This window comes from Chrysemys picta, chromosome 14 (genome assembly GCF_011386835.1).
Source record: "Chrysemys picta bellii isolate R12L10 chromosome 14, ASM1138683v2, whole genome shotgun sequence".
NCBI classification, from domain to species: domain Eukaryota; kingdom Metazoa; phylum Chordata; order Testudines; family Emydidae; genus Chrysemys; species Chrysemys picta.
This window is the reverse complement of record NC_088804.1, coordinates 32,168,966-32,188,687: the sequence shown is the minus strand read 5'-3', so window position 1 is coordinate 32,188,687 and position 19,722 is coordinate 32,168,966. Positions and strand designations below refer to the sequence as shown.

Sequence of the window (19,722 nt, the reverse complement as noted above, 5' to 3'; positions counted from 1 at the left end):
GGTAAGTTCGAACTAAGGTACGTCGACTTCAGCTACGTTATTCACGTAGCTGAAGTTGCGTACCTTAGTTCGATTTGGGGGTTTAGTGTAGACCAAGCCTAACTCTCCTCTCACAGAGGTTGGGGCTGTTGCTGTTTCATTAGCAGTAAGTTATGTGGCAGGTAGGCAGAGTTATAGGGAAGCAATTTCTATTATTAAATATGCTGAGTGGCCAGTGGTACATGTTGAGGCGCTAAAGTGTGAGATTTAGAAGTCTGGATTCAGCTTACACAGCTTGGTGTCAGACCAAATGAACGAATGACATTCCTGAATGACTCTCTTTCTACAGTTCCATGCAGGGCCGACGAGAGTGGGGGGAAGGCGGTACAAATTACCAGAGCCCGGTGGTCCGGAAGGGGGCCCGGGGCCCGGCTCCTCCCCCCCCGTCGGCCCTGTTTAGCCGGTCCGCCCTTGCTGGGGGGGCCCGAAAAATTTTTTTCACCGGGGCCCGAACCCGCTCTCGGCGGCCCTGGTTCCATGCATTATACTATGGTTACTTCTGCCAAACTGCTAGCTTCCTGTGTCCTGAGGAATAAGAGATCCAAAGTTGCTCTCCAAACTTATTCCTTCCATGTGGCTAAGTGAGCCAACTATCTGAACCATATAGCCAGTTCCGCCTTTAGATATTTTGAAAAAACAACTTGCTTTGTAGCAACTAGCGTCTCCTAATTTTTTAGCCTATGAATCAGATCCATAGAAACTCTTGAATAGAAATGATTGAACTGACGAAGTGTAACATGACAGATACATTCTTCATACTCCCCAGGGAGAACTTAGTAGCTTGGATGTTTTAAAGGGTGTCCCCATGCTGCTGGAAGAGGTTGGCAAATTGGTATTTTTGAAATAAACTTCTAATTGTTTTGTTTTTACTCACCATATAAAATGTAAGTCCCAAGTGGTTTGAGAAGACTGAGGCCTTTTCCAGTATTTTCTCCACACAGACAATCCAGAACGATATCTACTCCTTCTGCTGAGATTCTAAGACACAAGGAGGGAAAATTTCACATTACAACAGGACTCAAGACTTCATTTCTTTTAACTGGTCTACTATAGGATTATTGTTTACATAGCACCCACAGTTTGAAAGGCACTTCAGAAAGGAGTCGGAAGAGTTTATTATCGAATGTTAAGCTTTTCAAAAGCAACTGGTGATTTTGAGCATCTCAGTTATAAAGTACACAACTGGAGCCATTTTAAGAACACCCAATTCTTCGAAAGTGCTTAGCATTCACTCTCTGAAAACCAGGCGTCTCCACTTGGGTATGCAGCAATGGAGACACCCATGATCGATAGTCGCCTTTGAAAAACTTGGCCTAGAGTCTCAGCACTGCCACACACAGTCATATTAAGTAGTATCTTACTCCACAATCAATCTCAATGAAGTTAATGGCACTATTTGTGGAGTAACATACTACTCAATATGAGTAAAGATGTGAGAATCTGGCCTGAACTAAACATACATATGAGAGATGGGAAAGCAGTTGCAGCAAAAAAAGCCAAGTGTTAGTAAATGATTGGTTAGCTACACTATTTTTGTTTATTTCTTTCTTCTGGAAAAATGAGGAAGAAGAGTTTAGTGGAGTGGTTAGAATGCTCTAGGTGGTACAGATAATTATGGAGGAAAGAGAAGTTTGGCTTTGTTGAGATTCGACTGGGATAGTATATTACAGGATGATAAAAATATGTTTGTCTGTCTGAGCAACAGTGTTGTAACCAGAACTTAGGGAAAGAAGCAGAACATGAGAAGGTAGAAATTATATACTGTTAATCTATGGCACAGTGGATAGTTGGGAGAGAGAAAATCATTATTTATCACAACAACTATTTTACAGGACAAGATGAGAATCTAAAATAGGGAGGTTATGAAAATAAATCAAGTGTTTATGTAAGTCAGAGAGGCCTGTGAAAGACTACAGCATGGATCATGGGAATGGACGACTGTAATAACAGCATTGGTCTACTTCATAGAAGATATCGACCATGCAGCAGAAGTGCGGTGGGAGTGTTTGCTCACAATACAGTCCAAACCTCTTTGTGTGTCATTCAAGTAAACAGTCTGAATTCTTTTCTCACACCAGTGTAGATCAAGAGTAACTTCACTGAGGTCAATAGTTACACTAGTGGGAAGCCAGTGAGAGATGACAATCCAGTGCAAAAACGCTACTGAGGTGACTAGGGGCTGAGTCTACCCTCAGACACATGGGGATGTATTGGTGCTTATAAAAACAGCTCTTCAGGGAAACAAATAATTCTACATGATACACTCTCATTCATCCCCCATGCAGATTCAGAGAGAAACTTGAAATCTATTGTTTCCACACTAGAAACAAATACTAAAATTTGTAACCCCGGTAACGACGGCAGGCACTCACAGTTGTCGTAAGAACATAAATAGGTTAGGGTACAAAAAGATTTATAGGGCTGGAGCCAGATATATACAGTTTGGCTCCAAGTGAAGTTACTAATTCACCTGTGTGCATGGAAGGAATCATCCATGGGTGAGTCTCCTCTTTTCTGTGGAGGGGGGCACAGGGGACCATCACTCCTGCCCTAGTCTCCAAGGGTTTGGGTATCCATGCATAGGCTGGTGGAATATGTATTGTAGTAAAGAATACAGCCTTGAGCTGTATTGTCCCCTCTTCATGGTGAAAACTACTTTAAGTGTTACAGGGGCATCATGGAGGCATTGAGAGGTTCATATGTGTGTGTGTGGGGGGGGTCAGGGAGTGCACAATGGGGTTGGAGGCACCCTAGATCAGATGCACAGGGGCAGCACTGGAGCATCCTGGGCTTCATTGTATCTTGGGGATTCCATGCTAATTTGGAGGATTCAAAGGTGCGTGGGGGTGGGATGGGGGGTCAAGCCCCTTGCTTTATCAACAAGAGGGCAAACCCAACCACCCAGATAGAAGAATTCAAAAGAAACTCAGTGGAGAATCTTACGGAGTTTCTTACCACCTGCACAGTGTCTCTCGTATAGAGGCACAATCTAGCCTTCAGTCATTACAACTACAATGAAGATCACTGTGCTAACTCACTTTTACACAGCAACCCCCACAGGGGTCGCGATTCAACAGTTTTGACCCTGTCTCCATAGATCTTAAGGGTTTTCAACTGATGGTTAAACATGGGCCTATCAGGATCCTAAGATAATTTGGCCAGCCAGTATAGATGGTTATAACAACCATGTTCTAGCCTGGATAAAAATTGAGGTTATAGCTGAGGTTTTTAAACAGTGATCTAATGTCATACTCTAGTTTACATAATGTCCTTATCTAGCTAAATAATGCTTGTTCAAACATGGCTCAAATCTATGCCCACTGGCCCAGTCATGTTAGAATTCCATTTAGCTACAACCAAGTTTAAGAGAGAATTGTCCATTTGGTAGAAGAACAATCGACCTCTTCATCAAAGGCAATTCATACTGAATCTGAGCCCCAGAGTTTGTGCTCATTCGGGCTTTGCTGCTCAGACTTGAACAGTGTACGCCTTTCAGCCTGGCAAGGGTTGAATAGCCAAATTGATCCTTCTATGGAAAGGCCTACACAAAAATTGCAGCATGCCAAATGGATTTGTGGGTATAGATTTGAGTGTGAATGGGTGTCACACGGCAGGGGAGGGCTGCTTCTGCATTCATCAAGCAAAGTAAAAAAGGGGAAATGGGTCATTTTCTATCTCACTTCTCCTCAGATAGTATGGTTTTAAGTGTCAGATCATGGACATAATTCCGTTTTGGATCTCTGTTCTACTAGGTCCCTGCACTGAGTCAAACCAAGCTTAGAGAGAAGTCAACAGGAGCCATCCACATGAATCCAAGGGCAGAATATGGCTACAATTTGTGCAGCAGAGGAGTTGAAATGTTATATGGTTCCAATAGATAACCTTGTTTGCAAGCATTTCTGAACTATAGCTCAGTATTTACCAGCAGGGCCGGCTCTAGGCACCAGCTTAACAAGCAGGTGCTTGGGGCGGCCAAGGGAGAGGGGCGGCACGTGCGGCAATTCGGGGGCGGTAGGTCCCTCACTCCCTCTAGGAGCGAAGGACCTTCCGCTGAACTGCCGCTGCCGATAGCGGGTTTTTTTTTTTTTTTTGCTTGGGAAGGCAGAAATGCTGGAGCCAGCCCTGATACCAGCCAAAAAACCAATATCTTTTTTCAGGTGCAAAAATATAACCAGACAACGTTTGGAGCTATTTTTTAAAAAAGAGAGAGAAATATTAGTTACTCTAACGTTGCCAGTAACAAGATCTAATTTCACATTTCTCTGCACTAACTAAACCTGTGAGCGCCCGCCTCCAGTTTGACTAAAACCTGCTATTCTACTTTATAACCAAGTAAATAACTCTAATAGTTGTCAATTATTTACCTGTTCTCTTTAATTAAACAATTACACAAACCACTGGCACATTATTCTAGGATAATTATACCCTGGGGACTATCAAAGGCATAAGGTGCAGTCAACAGTTTCTAATCCCCCAAAGCAACTATTAGCTTGTGATGACCATACCTCTTGCAATTGCCTAACTGCTATTAGATAAAGTCAGAAAACAGGGAAAGCTTTATGACCTATAAAGAATTTTTCATTTTCCTCAGAAAACAGAGATAAAGCTCTCAAATGTCTGCTGGAAACACATTACAAAGAGCCACAAAACATGAGACTTCTTCCCTTAGTAGTGTAACAGTTAGACACTGCTGATTTTTGTGGGCCAATAATTTCTCCAGGTGGGTAAAGTAATATCTTTTATTGGACCAACCTCTGTTGGTAAAAAAGAGAAGTTACTGAGATACACAGAGTTCTTCTTCAGGTCTGCTCAGCTCTGTGTGCTCAAAAACTTCTCTCTTTCACCAAACAGGCCTTGGTCCAATAAAAGCCACCTTCTCTCTCTAATATCCAGTGATCGGCACTGCTCAACAACAGTGAACACACTTTTTTCTACAGTTACGCAGTTTGATGAGCATTCATTTGTAAACACATGATACTTAACGTACCCTTTCGGAATGTAATCAGGGCAGTGAATGTAACTTTATTGTAAACATCATCCCAGTCATTGTTACTTCAGGATTTTGATATAAAACAGACTTTGAAGTAGAGCCACTGCTCTCTGGCAACCAAGCCATCTATCTACTAGAGCTGGTCAGGAATTTTCCATCAAAATGTTTTGGCCAATGGAAAATCCAGTTCCTGCACAATCAACATTTTCCATTTCCTGATTTGAGACAAAACCAAAAATTCAAAATATTGGCATTTCCCATGGGACGGACATTTTGATTTTCCACAGCTCTACCACCTACATTTCAGTGACACACTCATCACCCTGCCAGTATAGTCACAGCAAACAAAGAGGAAATGTAACATTTCACATGTATGTTTTACCTTCTATTCCAAATGGCCTCAAATCACACACCCTGGGGACTGATCACAGGGGAACATCCACTAGTAGTAAACCACAGGGAAAGCTACAAATAGCTGCCAGGCATTTTAATGGACCCCAGGTAGCAAAATTTCTCTGCACTATAACTGGGTTCCACTGTAATAATCCCTTGGAACAGAACAATGACCACCTACCACCAGAGGGAGTGGGGCATTCCAAGGAGATTGTATCTTCCTCTGGTGGAGCACAGGAGAAGTCAGTGTCCCCTGGATAAGGAGCAGGGGCTGGTTTTGAATTCTGATGAAAATTTTCTTCAAAATGTCAAATGTTGAAGAGGGACAAATTTCTGTGAACGTTTCCCGCCCCATTTGTTCAAATGGCCCTAGTACAGTGGGAAGTAGGTGACTCCTGGTCTGCTGCAGCTGCTTCCAGAGGGAAGTGAAGAGGAGCCAGACCATCATGCTACAGCAGCTCCCCACTGGCAGTGAAAATTCACCCCCAGCAGCTTCCAGTGGGGGTGAAGTGAGGTCCTGTGAACAGTCCAGGGCTGAAGAGGTGGTGCTGGGCGGATATCCTTTGCCAGACAACTCTTCTCATCATCTATTGAAACTTCATGTCGAATTAAATTTTCTTCTGATGTAAAAAGGCCTTTGTTATGGTCCTGATTCAATTCCCCCTGAAGTCAGGGACAGCCTTGCCACTGAACTTAATGGGAGTTGAAAAGGTGTTAAGGGGGTGATACAGAGCGTTCACATGCATACCCCAGCGTACCAAGTGCAGCTGCCATAGGTGAGTTTAACAGTAGACAGTCCGACTACTCAACCCATGTAGGATGAAAGAGTGACAAATATTGTATCCAGCTGACAATGCAGAGAATACTTGTGAGTAATTACACTGTGCTTCCCACACTAGAATTAGGTCAGGATATGGGGACTAAACACCCTGATCTTACAGAAGAGTGCCACAGGATCTTCAACAGCCATGAATGAAGAAGACTCCTCCAAAAGTTCTCATGGTTTCCCCCCAACAACAAGCTGGTGCAGCAATGACTGAGAAGGAAGCATGCCACCTACCGAATACCCAACACCACTTCCTGTGGCCTATGTTTTTTTTGGGGGAAATCCCATCTACATGCTGAGCCTGCTTAGCTTATGAGATCCACTCTGATCCCAACCCAAGGTGGTATAAGCTACAAACTTTGCATATATTTTGATGCAGCATCCCTTATGGAGAACCCACACAACATATTTAAATTTTATTAGAGAATATTAAAAAAAAATAAACTATACAGAAAATTTGAAGCGTTAGTTATTGGTCATTGGGGGTAACATACAGAGTATGGGGGTATGTTGGTGTTTTGGGGCTGGGCAGCACACATAGTATATACACACTACAGGGGTACATGCACGTGCAATGGACGTAGAAATTTCTTTTGCTCCCTCCAGCTGATTGAGGTAGTGCATCAGTGCACTCAAGACATATGTAACAACAAATCATCTTTATTTCTAAAGTAGAATTAGAAAACAGCAACGACATCAAATATTTGTTTCTAGAATTGGAGAAAATTTTCTTTACTTTCCCTGTCAAATATATCCTTTAGCAGCCAAGATTAATCAGACTAACCCCAAAAAACTGCAAGCATTTGTGAAGAAACTGAAGCCTAGGTGAGAACTTCAAGAGGCTACCAGATGACTCTAACATTAAAGCAAACAAAATCTAAGTATTCACAATTCAACCAGACACCATAGAACTCAAGATACTAGCGGTTTGCACAGTATAAGAACCTAGACAGACAGAATCACACAAGAGAATTCCCAAACATTTTGAATCAATTGCATCAAATCAACGAAAAACAACTTAAGTGAACAGCAATAATGAAAGACTATCAGCCTACAGGAAAATAATATGAGATTAGATTCCCCCAATCAATTTTTTTGTTCTCTTTCATTTAATTCCTTTGGCTTGTGGCAGGTATCTAAGTGAACATGATCAATAAAGCCGGATGTCGGATCGTAAAGGAAGAGGGAGATACTGATTTGCTATAATTATCTTTTCATTGGAAAGACAGAGAATATCTAGATTAGATCTGTGATTGTTCCAAAACCAACCTGTTTAATCGGTTCTCATATATATGCTTAACTCACTTTTCATAGTAATTTGCTAGTTCTGAGTTGGGCAAACTACGGCCTGTGGGCCACATCCAACCTGCAGGACCCTCCTGCCCAGCCCCTGAGCCCCCGGCCCCTCCCCTGCTGTTTCCCCTCCCGCGCAGCCTCAGTTCACTGCGCCGTCAGCACAATGCTCTGGGTAGCAGGGCTGCGAGCTCCTGGGGCAGCGCAGCTGCAGAGTCGCGACCTGACCCGGTGCTTTGTGCTGTGCGGTCGTGTGGCTGGCTCCAGCTGGGCGGTGTGGCTGCCTGTCCTGGTGCTCTGGGTGGCGTGGCTGTAGCGCCTCCAGGCACTGGTGCTCCAGGCAGCGCGGTAAGGGGGCAGGAAACAGGGAGAGTTGGACAGAGGGCAGGGGAGTTCGGGGGGTGGTGGTGTAGATAGGGGCGGGGGTGTAGATAGGGGTCGGGGAGGTCAGAGGGTGGGGAACAGGGGGGTTGAATGGGGCCAGGGGTCCCGGGAGGGCAGTCAGGAAGGAGAGATGGAGTCGGATGGGGCAGCAGGGGGCAGTCAGGGGTGGGGGTTCCAGGGGCGGTCAGGGGACAGGGAGCGGGGGTTGGGGGGTGGATGGGGCAGGGGTCCGTCAGGGAACAGGGGAGTTTGGATGGGGCAGCTGTCCTGGGGGGGCCCATCAGGGGGCGAGAGGCAGGGGGATTGGAGAGAGGGAGGGGCCAGGTCACACCTGGCTGTATGGGGAGGCACAGCCTCTCCTAACTGGCCCGCCATATAATTTCAGAAACTCAATGTGGCCCTCAGGCCAAAAAATTTGCCCACCCCTGTGCTAGCTACTACTTGATAATCAAAATAAGACCCTTACCTCTTTACTTCTTGGACATAGTCTGCATTTCTGTCAAACAGGTGAGTTACTGAATCTTTGATTGCTTCATGCTTGAAAGAGGAAGCTGTTCCAAAAACAGTAACACCAGGGATCGTTGAGCAGAGCTGAGCTACGGCTTGACCCTGCAAATATATTGTTAGATCAGTTCCACTGACAAAGTCAATTACTTGATTTCTGCCTGCCAATCACTCATAATACAATAAAATCCCGGGCTGGCCATATGCAGTTTTTGAAAAACTTTCTTTATATCCTGGTCAGACATTTTACAGTCACACAGTAAAACAGATGTAAACCCATGCATATCCAGAAAAATATTCTTTGGGGATAAAATTAGTTTAACAAGTGATAAATTATACTGGAAAAACTACCACACATATATATATCCCCTTCACAATGGTATTTTGAAGTAAATTCAGCTATTGTAAAATGTTCCAATTAAAGGGACAGCATCCACTTAAAATGATACTTTCGCATGAAAGACATTTACATACTACTGCTGCTGTAGCACCTAAATGATTATTACTGAAGGATTATCAGAAAACTATTTCTATTTTTTTCCAGTTTGTTTACTGTGGGCATTTGCCAGCATCGTAGGCCAGATTTTTTAGCATACATTGGGGAAATCCACAATGATCGGTGGATCTTATGCTCACCTGTATGATGTGCAGCTTTAGGCTTTGAAAGCTTTCAAACACGTTTGTAACTTGTGTCACTAGAAGCATGTGAGCAGTGGAGAACTCATTTTACTTAAAATTATGTTGGGTGCACTGAGTAAGAGCTAAAGTCTCACTGAGAGTCAATGAGACTTAGGATTCTAAGGCCCGGGTTCTCACAAGGTATTTAGGTTCCTACCTTCCACTGATTTAATTAAAACCAGTGGGAGTTAGGCACCTAAATACCTTATGGATCTGGGCCCTTATGAACAAGCAGGATATCACTGTTTTCCTGGTACAGTCATTTTCCTCCATTTGGGTGGGTTTTTACATAGCAACAAAACAAAGAACAATGGTTATTATTAGAATAGGATATGAAATTGTAAGTGTTGGTGTAGTACCTGAAATTACTTAACTCATGTGTGAAGAAATGAACATGGTTTTAAGTTAACGGTATCACTTAATAAAGAAAGGAAGGTTGGAGAGGATGCAATAGAGCAGGGGTCGGCAACGTTTGGCACGCGGCTCGCCAGGGTAAGCACCCTAGCGGGCCGGGCCAGTTTATTTACCTGCTGACGCGGCAGGTTCGGCCGATCATGGCCCCCACTTGCCGCGGTTCGCCGTCCCGGGCCAATGGGAGCAGTGGGAAGCAGCGCGGGCGAGGGATGTGCTGTCCGCGGCTTCCCGCCACCCACATTGGCCCGGGACAGCGAACCGTGGCCAGTGGGGGCCGTGATCAGCTGAACCTGCCACGACAGCAGGTAAATAAACTGGCCCAGCCCGCCAGGGTGCTTACCCTGGCGAGCCGCGTGCCGAACGTTGCCGACCTCTGGTATACACACACCTTGAATACTGGATGCAGTTCTAGTCACCTCATCTCAAAAAAGATACATTAGAAATGGAAAAGGTACAGAGAAGGGCAACAAAAATGGTTAAGGGTATGGAATAGCTTCCAAATAAAGAGAGATTAAAAAGACTGACTTTTCAGCTTGGAAAGGAGAGGACTAAGTGGGGATAGGACAGAGGTCTACAAAATCCATGAATGGTGGAGAAAGTAACATATATATGTTAATTAGCCCTGCATATACCACAAGAACTAGTGGTCACCCAATGAAATTAATAGGCAGCAGGTTTAAAACAAACAAAAGGAAGTACTTAACACAATGCAGTCGACCTATGGAACTCATTGCCAGGGGATGTTGTGAAGACCAAAACTGTAACTAATTAAAAAAAGAACGAGATAAGTTCATGGAGGATAGGTCCATCAATGGCTATTAGCCAAGACTTGCCTCTGTACTCAGACCTCTTCAATCACCCCTCAGTTCACCTGTCTTCTAGATGCTCTTTACGGTCACTTATGCCACCACAGGACATGATGTTGGAATCTCCTTGGCATAATGAATGGTCAGGCACGACAGTCATTAATCACGGTCTCGTCACCGACCCAGCCATCTGCTCACTAAGTTTTGACCTGTGATCATCCTGAACCAGTTTCGAACAGGACAGGGCAATTGTGCAGCCACTCTCTTCAAATGGTGTGCAGTCAACTTCAAACTATGTTGCATATCCTTGACGAGTGGCTGCTGACTTACATTGATGGGGGGCTACTGGCTCTTCACTTGGCTGATGACGGTGCTATCAAATTACTGGGCACATTGCACACGTGCTGAAGAGCCAAGATGGTCAGGGATGTAACTCCATGCTCTAGGTGTCCATACGCCACTGACTGCCAGATGCTGGGATTGAATGACAAGGGATGGATCACTTGATGATTGCCCTATTCTGTTTGTTCCCTTTGAAGCATCTGGCATTGGCCACTGTCGGAAGACAGGACTAGATTGACCATTGATCAGACCCAGTATTGCCATTCTTATGTTCACCATTTACATGTAGATATTCATCTTACTAAAGCTGCAGTCAACCTATAGAAGAGTAACTATCTCCCTTTCAGTTTCACCATTTCCAATTTAAAGTAGAACTGACAACAATGGGATCAACCTAATTTGACAAACTGTGTTATGAGACCCTAAGGTACAATGAAAAATATATGCTTCCAGCCATGTGCTTGAGCTTGGAGATTTTACATAATTGTTTCCCTAAGTTTTTGTCTCTAATAAGCAAACTTTCACCCTCTATATGATTATCTTCACTAGTCCTTCCATAGAAACACTATAAGTAATGTTGACAATCCTCTTTGCCCTTGATCCTTTGGAACATAATTTTGGCACATGCAACACAAAAATAAATAAATACTGTACTGAAAAGGAAGTTGATTAGCACACTTTTTGCTACTTGTTTTTGACATCTTTTCCCCAGGAGGGGCATAGCATGTGGGTTCTGGAGAGCATTAATTTTATTAAGTATGGTCTGGGAGCATGGCATTAAAATCTGTATATCTTCTTTAAAGATTCTGAAAATGTTTGGAGGTGGCTTGGGCTAATCATGTACCACATTTCTTCTTCTACAGGGAAAGTTCTGCAGCATGTTATGCTTACCTTAAAAAAAAAAATTATGGTAGGTTTCAAATGTTCAATCTTGATAAACAACTAGGGCAGTTTGGTGCTGCTATATCAAGGTTATGTAGCTCTAATGAGGAAGTCATAGTTTATTAGCTCTAGTGTCTTTAGAAATGTGATCACACAAAGTTAGGTGTTCTCTCAGCAACTTTCGGTAGTCAAATGCAAAGGCAATTTTAGGCATCTGCAATGAACAGCAACCGTCAAAACTCCACCCCTGGTATCATATGAACACTACAAGCTAGAACAGTGTTTCTCAAACTGGGGTCACCGCTTGTGTAGGGAAAGCCCCTGGCGGGCCGGGCTATTTACCTGCCCCGTCCGCAGGTCCAGCCGATCGCGGCTCACACTGGCCGCGGTTCGCTGCTCCGGGCCAATGGGAATGGCTGGAAGTGGCGCAGGCCGAGGGATGTACTGGCCACCGCTTCCAGCAGCTCCCATTGGAACTGCAGCGGCGAACCGCAGCCAGTGGGAACTGCGATCGGCCGGACCTGCGGACGCGGCAGGTAAACAAACCGGCCCGGCCCGCCAGGGGCTTTCCCTACACAAGTGGCGACCCCAGTTTGAGAAACACTGAGCTAGAAAAATAAAGTCATATTTTTATGGTATTTTTAAACTTTAATTGAGTGGGAGGCATTCAAAATACACTATCTGGCCTAGTGTACCAGCAATAACCACAGCATCTTGCTATGCTTACAATAGGAGACAAGTGTGTGAGAGACAAACACTGCATTTTTAAACATGCCTACTCTACCTGTTTTATCAGTAACCCTTTACTTGAGGATTGGATGCCTGTTAAATGAGGGATGAGGAAGGACTTTCAAAGATATTTCACGGTTGAGGTTAGTTTGTACCATTTACTCAAATGCCTTTTAAAGGTAATTTTGTCATTTTATAGCAGAGGAGTTGAGCCCCTGTAATCTTGCAAGCTTTTTTTTTTAAAATGTATTCCTTTTAGGATGATCTAGCAGAAAGTATGAAATGTCTTGCAGTATTTTGAACTGGTCATGTTGCTTAAGCTCTCCTGCGCTATGAAATACAATTGCAGCCGCTGCTTCCTGCTGACTTTCACAATATGATGATCTGAATTTAATAAAGAAAAGTCACGTTGCTCTTTGGTAGAGCCTGGAACAAGGAGCAAGTGAGACACAAAATGAATCCGGATTCTCCTCCCACTTAAAATGAGACTAATTCAATAGTTACTCCTGATCTAACTGAAAACTAGAGCAGGTTGGAAAAAATAATTTTTTTCTTCAGTTTGCGGATTCATCACAATCGAAACATTCTGTGGAGACAGCTCATTTTTCAGTAAGTTCCTCCGAAACCCAGGCAGATTTCAAAACATGCCCAGGCTTTCAGAGTCACAGACCCCAAGGCTTCCAGGTTCTCCTGCTCTAGGATAATCTACCTGGTAGGCTGAAGGGGAGCTGGGAGCCTGAAAGTGCTGGCTATCCCAAGCTCTGGGGCTCTCTGCTCAGTTATGGCTGCCAAGTCATCCAGACTCGTGGTTCCCTTTCTTCCCACCAGGAAGAATTTATTCTGAAGTTATCTACATGAAACATTTCCATTTTTCTGTGTCACAGAATTTTGAAAAAAAAATTGTTTTGTTTTCAATCGGAGCAAAACCAAACTTTTGAATTCTGAAATCCCCTGTGAAATGGAATTCCATGCTGCACCCAGGAGCACTGAAAGCAGAATAATCAGGCCAGAAGCAGAGCTCTGCAAAACTTTCATATCAAGATCAGCTTTTGCCTGATTTCATTACAATCTCTCTCCAGGCGAGGTGAGAAGTGTTTCTAATCAGCTGGGTCAAGTTATGAGTGAATGCACTCTGTAAGCAGAGGAGGAAGAGTCTGATGGATATTCACTTCCATCAGATGGTTGTGACAAGAAAGCAAGTACAACTATGTGTAGTATTCACTAAGCTTTTTATTATTAATTATTATTATTATTCACAAGCAAGATGTGGAGAGTGAGTCAAAACAAATTAACCACCCACTCTTACAAGGCCTCTGTACGTAGGGCTCCCATTGAAACCAAAGGGCTCATAGGCTTAGGCCCAAAATACACAGGACCCTTTGCAAACTAAGGTCCAGATCCTGCAAGCAGCTCCTTGTGGATGGAAGCTCCTGGGCTTGGGCAGAATTCCATAGAAGTTAATGGAGCTCTACATTGCTGCAGGAGTCTGCTTGTGGGGAGCTATTTGCAGGATCTGTGCCTTAAATGGTCTGAGTTTTACATCTCTAGTCATAGTGGGCTTTAAATGCTCTGAATTAACATGGAAAAATTGTATTTTCTTGAGGCGGGGGAAGGAGATATTGCATAAACACTGAATTGCTTACATTTGGAACAGAATATAGAGTTATCCCTACAGTTATTTTGTTAAAACAGATGCACAGAAGACATATTTATAAGCCACATTCAGCCTCTGATCGCGCCTGTGTAATCTCACTGAGACCTGGAGGCAAGAACTGGCACTGTGATTCTAATAATTATGTCTGACTGAATTTAGCAAACCCTTGCTATATTTCTAGCCAAAGGTTGGCATTTGTAAACTGCCTGCATGATTAGTAAGATCATTCATGTATAAACACACTTATTGTTCATTCCAACCAGAACTCCTGGTGATATACAAGTAAATATCAGTAATCAGTGCTTTTATTTACACTAGGATAAGTAGATAGCCCTGTGATGTTATCCTCCCACATAATGATGAATGTTTTCACTGGAAGTCCTTTCAGTGGTGTTTTTCAGGAAAGGACTTTGTTACTACTAATACTATGGTAATCCCTAGAACAGGGGTCGGCAACGTTTGGCATGCCTGGCGGGCCGGGCCAGTTTATTTACCTGCTGATGTGGCAGGTTCGGCCGATCGCGGCCCCCACTCGCCGCGGTTCGCCGTCCCGGGCCAACGGTGGCGGCGAGAAGCGGCACGGGATGTGCTGGCTGCGGCTTCCCGCCGCCCCCATTGACCCAGGACGGCAAACCGCAGCCAGTGGGGGCCGCGATCGGCCGAACCTGCCGTGTCAGCAGGTAAATGAACTGGCCCGGCCTGCTAGGGTGCTTACCCTGGCGCGCCACATGCCAAACGTTGCCGACCCCTGCCCTAGAAGCTTCAACACTGGGCCCCTCTTGTGCTAGGTATTGTATAAATATACAGCAAGAGATAGCACCGGTCCCAAAGAGCTTACAAACTAAGCAGACAGTGAAGCAAAGGACGGGAGAAATGGAGAATGAAACCGAAACAGAGTGATTAAATGACGTGCTTGAATGTAACACACAAAAACTGTGGCACAGCCAGGAACTGAACCCAAGTCTGCTGAATCCCAGTCCCGTGTTTCAAAGCACAGGCCATCTTTTCTCGCTGTCATCTGCCATTTTTGCTTGAGAGGGAATTCCTCATCGCTCAGAAACCATAAGTCTCACACTCACTTCTACCTTCAATTGTCTATATTGTTTTGAATCCAATTTTAACCTCTCTCCTGAAAGAAAATTACACCATGAGCTTAAAATGGAAACAAGATCTGGCTTTTGTATCTTTCTCTTTGTAGCCACACTTCTGCTATGGGACTGGTTTCATTTGGTGCCAATTTCCATTTTGATGCCTCCTAACCAGACCGGACTGGTATGAACCATGATGATAAATGGATATTTTGGGAAGGACGCTAGTGAAGTAAAACTCCGACCTTCTCATTGTTCTATAATATAATTAGTTTTCTGCATACAGTCCCTCTAACTTGGGAGGAAAAGGGAGAATAAATGTTCCCTGAATCAAAAACACTGAATACTGAAAAGGTCAAACTATTATAGTAGAAAGTCACTTTATACAGGGTATATACAGGATGTAAAAATTCCCAAAGTTTCACATTTCCAAGAGTGCCACGCCATTAGGAAAATACACAAGAAGAAATGATGCGTGCCAAACCTGCTGAAGATTGGGTGGTGCACCCATTGTAGATACAAGCCTGACCAAAACCCCAGACTACAACATCCCTCTGACATTTGTGGGTGTTCCAAGTCCAAAGAGAAAGATAACCCTTACCTTTATAGCGGGCTGAAACAAGAACCCTGAAGAGTCTGGAGGCAATTCTAAGAAGGACTCAGACTTTCCCTTATCCCCCTACTCCTCCATTCTCAGGACAATTGACCTTAACTTAATATCCCTTTTCTCTTTTGGAGATGTAATTCACACATACATCTGCGACCCTCACATACCAAGATATAGGGCCAGATCCCAATACGAGACCCTACATGCTTTTTCCAATGAAGTCAAGTACCTGTGGACTCAAATACTTAACTAAAGATATGTAGAATTTGATTGCATGCCAAAACAGTGCTGTGGCTATGCAAATCTCTCTTAAATCTCCTTTCTAATCCCTTAACTGATTTAGTTACCTTCCAGCATAGTTCAGATTAAGAGTTCATGTTTATGAGGTTACACATTTTAATTACAAATACCTGAGGGTCCAGTCCTGGGCCCCTTGCAGAACTTGAGTAAATACGATGTGCATGGAGGACTTCTGCAGAGACTGGAGAGAACAGAATCTTCCCCTCTCCTGCACGGGAGCAGCAGTGGAGCTACTTGGCAACTAACCCTGGTGACTAACTGCTGCAAATTCTCTACAAGGAGCACAATTTGGCCAGAGGAGTCACACAGTTGAGGATATGCCAACCACAGCCCATATCTCCAGCTTGGTAGGATAGTTCCACTGGAGAGAACATCTTTGTAATCGATGCAGACCTGAGAGGGCTTCCAGTGTGGTTCTACTGTGAAAGGAACAGGTAGGACATCAGCAGCTCCACTGCTGGTTAGCCTTCTGCCTGCATCCTGGATGTTGTGGGGGTGGGGAAGCAAGCAGGATTTTACCAGAAGTAGTGACTTATGCTCTGCTAAACCAACCTAGCACTTATGTGATTAAACATGCATGACTACAATACCCCCCACAAAAGAACAAAACAAAACAAAAACCAACCCAGCAACAAAAGACCAAACCCACCAACCACTCTTTCCCCTCATAGAATTGTTAATATTTGGAAATAAATCTCCACGCATAACCACAGAACAGGTTCTTGCTTTCTGAAACTGAGAAAATAAAACATGAAAATCCAAATCTCATTTGACAACTAATTTTACCTTTAATAGGACTTAGCAGCCTTTGGATAAAGTGATCAGCTGTTTCATTGAAATAATCAATGTTATGATGAAGTATTTTTTTGAAACAGAATTAATCTTATTTCCAAAACCTGTAATTTTTATACTGCTTATCATGCAGAACATCACAGTAAGAGTCTTCAGAGAAATAAATGACTCAGATTAAAGTGCTTCTATGGAAATATAAGGAATCTCTCATAATATTGTACTTGGCATACAAGCAAGTTTCAATGGATGTTTGATGGATTTTATTTACATAAACGTCAATTTATAGAACCAATATGTTGGGTCGCTACAAAATCTAATATAAATAGAAATATTGTGTGTGAATGTTTTAAGGTCCTGTTAAAAGGCCTGGCTTTTTTAAAGTTCAGCTACTCACCTGCGGAGTTGGAAACCTGTAGTGTTTTGCTAATCATACAGGAGAACCAAAAAAGTGAAATTTAAGAAACATTAAATTGAAATTGACAGTCTAGTTCCATTGTTTATGAATTTCATTCAATTTAGAGAAAAAGCATACATGATGAAAAGTAAATTATATTTTTAAGTAAGTTTATTTTAACAATCAAAGGTGTTACCAGGACCACAGAAAAGTTTTTGTTTAAAAAAATAAAATAAAATAAAATTAAATTTAAAAAAATAGATTTTTATCTTGACAACCTCCCTTTTGATCAAAATGGGCCAGATCTGCAGCTTGTATAAACTGGCATAGCTACATTGACTTGCTAACTTGCCCTAGCTGTGACTCTGACCCGAAATACCTTTAGCAAGGTTTCTGTATATGAAATTTGTTTATTTGATAAGATATAAATTGAGTCCAGCTTTAAAACCCGAGTCAATAAACCATCTAAAAAAGTTAATGCACAGTACAGCTAATATCTCAGAATTAGCATAAAAAAAACAAAATATCCTTCCATTAGTCTCATTTTTGTCAAATCTAGAGACACTGCTCAAGTCTTTTTTTAAATCATTCAGATTCAACCTTGCATTAGATTCCTGTTTGGGACTGAATGTGGATAGAACCTATTATTCATTATTAGATTTTCCCCCCTGGTATATTCATATTTAAAGGTGGACATATTCAGGATATGTTAGGGGATGAATGTGTTAAACATACTGAATAGGAGGACTGTGGGCAAGGATTGTGTAATAGCCTCTCAGCATCTAGAATGAGATATCTGAGGTGCGAGGAGACATCAACCTACACAATAAGCCACTTCCTGAAGGTGTCATTTTCCAATTAAAATTTCCAGGGGAAATTGGAAACCAGTAGAAAAGGCAAACATTGCTGAGTAGTGAAACGGAATAGGAGAAATTCAAACACTTGAACAGATTTGGGATAGAAGTCTGATTTTAGTTACACGCGTAGAAAGCTTTTTTGATCAAAACAGGGATCCAAGAGGGATAATGGCCTCTTTTTACCCAAAGGCAGGCCTATTTTTTAAGCAGAAATTTGCAAATTTTCTTCCCCCCTGCAAAATTGGACAGTTGTGTTCACTTTGAAACAAAGCATGTAAATCAGCACTGTTCTATTAACATCAAGGGAACTATACCATTTTACTCCAGCTGAGGATCAGAACAAAAATGCAAGTCCCTATGTGATAAGATACAGATAAATAATAATAAGGGCTGCCTGCCTTTCAAATGACTCGGCAGGGGATTTAAGGAAGGGACTTGTCCTCTGGGGAGGCATGGCTGAAAGGGGCTTTTTCTGTGGCCTCTGGGGACTACAGCATGCTACGGTCAGGGGAATTGCTTTCTTTTGTGTAACTTCTTGAGTTCATGTGTTTGAATAAACTGTGCACTGAGGCAAGGGCCTCAGACAGTCTTTTGCATGGCACTAGTTCTTTCCTGGGCTGGTGACACGTTTCCTCACACTTTAATTGAGGCTTGCCATTTCTTCATGAATATTTTGCACAATTTCTGTTGCTAAGAATATGCCACTGCTTACACTTGCCATATACTCCTCATTCTGTTTCTCTCTTCTCACTTATTTAAAAATAGGATTCCCCACCCCCAAATAAAACCTTGCAGATTTGTACTAAGGTTATGGAGGAGCAGTTTTCAATAGCTAAACCAAAAAATTCCATCATTGCTCATGTAGATTGGTTCGCTTGGAAAACGTGTGCTGCAGTGTCTGCAAATTAAAATAAAGAGTACCTGACAAACAGTAAGCAGTGCTGTCGTTATGTCCTAAAAGAGCTGTCCTACCAGTTTTATCCTTCAAGTTCAAACGTATGAGGTTGCATCCAGAACCTACTCATGCTGCTTGCACTTCCTCTGATGTTGAACCCGAAAGCGAAGGTCACATCACAGCTATAGGGTTGCAATCAATGCCTCTGCATGAGCGTAAGTTTAATTTTAGCTCATGTGAAACTGAAATACTAGTGCAAGAGAGCTACTAAATATTAACTCCTAACAGTATCTGGAGGTTAAGTGATCAAGTGGTGCAATTTACACCCTTATGGCTTTCAGCGGGTGTGCAAAACATGGGCAACGCATGTATAGAAGATGGAAGGGAAGGGTAAAAACCCAGAAAAATAAGACTATAGGATAAAGCAGGGCCCTGTCCTTCTGCTTCCTTCTCTTTCTCCCCTCCCCTGCCACAGCCTCTTTGCGTGCCAGTTACACTAGTTTTGTATGTTTACTGATGCTAAATAATGGCCAACTACACTCTTTCACCACTAACACTGTCCTAGTCCCTGGGTTTAGCAGGGGGCCTTGATGAAATATATGATTTTTTTTAAAAAGCTGTGTCTTGTATCATGCAGGTTGCTACCAGACTCCTCTTCCAGGCTTGCTCTGTTCCATGAGTCTCTTCCCCCTGTATCCTCTGCAAGTAAGTTTCAGGGTGGCAGGGGAGGGTCCTGTGCCCAGGGGAAAGCAAAGAGAAGGGCTGGGACCAAGGCATGAATGCCCAGCAGCTGGGTCAGGTCTATTTTCTCAATAGGCCAGGAGAAGAGATGGGGAAAAACACAACCCTCCTGCC

The 19,722-nt window shown here is 43.1% G+C and overlaps 1 protein-coding gene across 1 annotated transcript in view; it reads right to left on the bottom strand.

Moving 5' to 3' along the window:
• Nucleotides 1–19,722, bottom strand: part of VAT1L (vesicle amine transport 1 like) — a 90,226-nt gene that overhangs the window by 49,495 nt on the left and 21,009 nt on the right. Inside the window, exons 4-5 of the mRNA XM_005300569.5 lie at nucleotides 8,392–8,534; nucleotides 914–1,017 (exon numbers count right to left, since the gene is read on the bottom strand). Of these exons, the coding sequence (XP_005300626.1) occupies nucleotides 914–1,017; nucleotides 8,392–8,534 (247 nt within the window). The remainder of the gene's footprint in view (nucleotides 1–913; nucleotides 1,018–8,391; nucleotides 8,535–19,722) is intronic.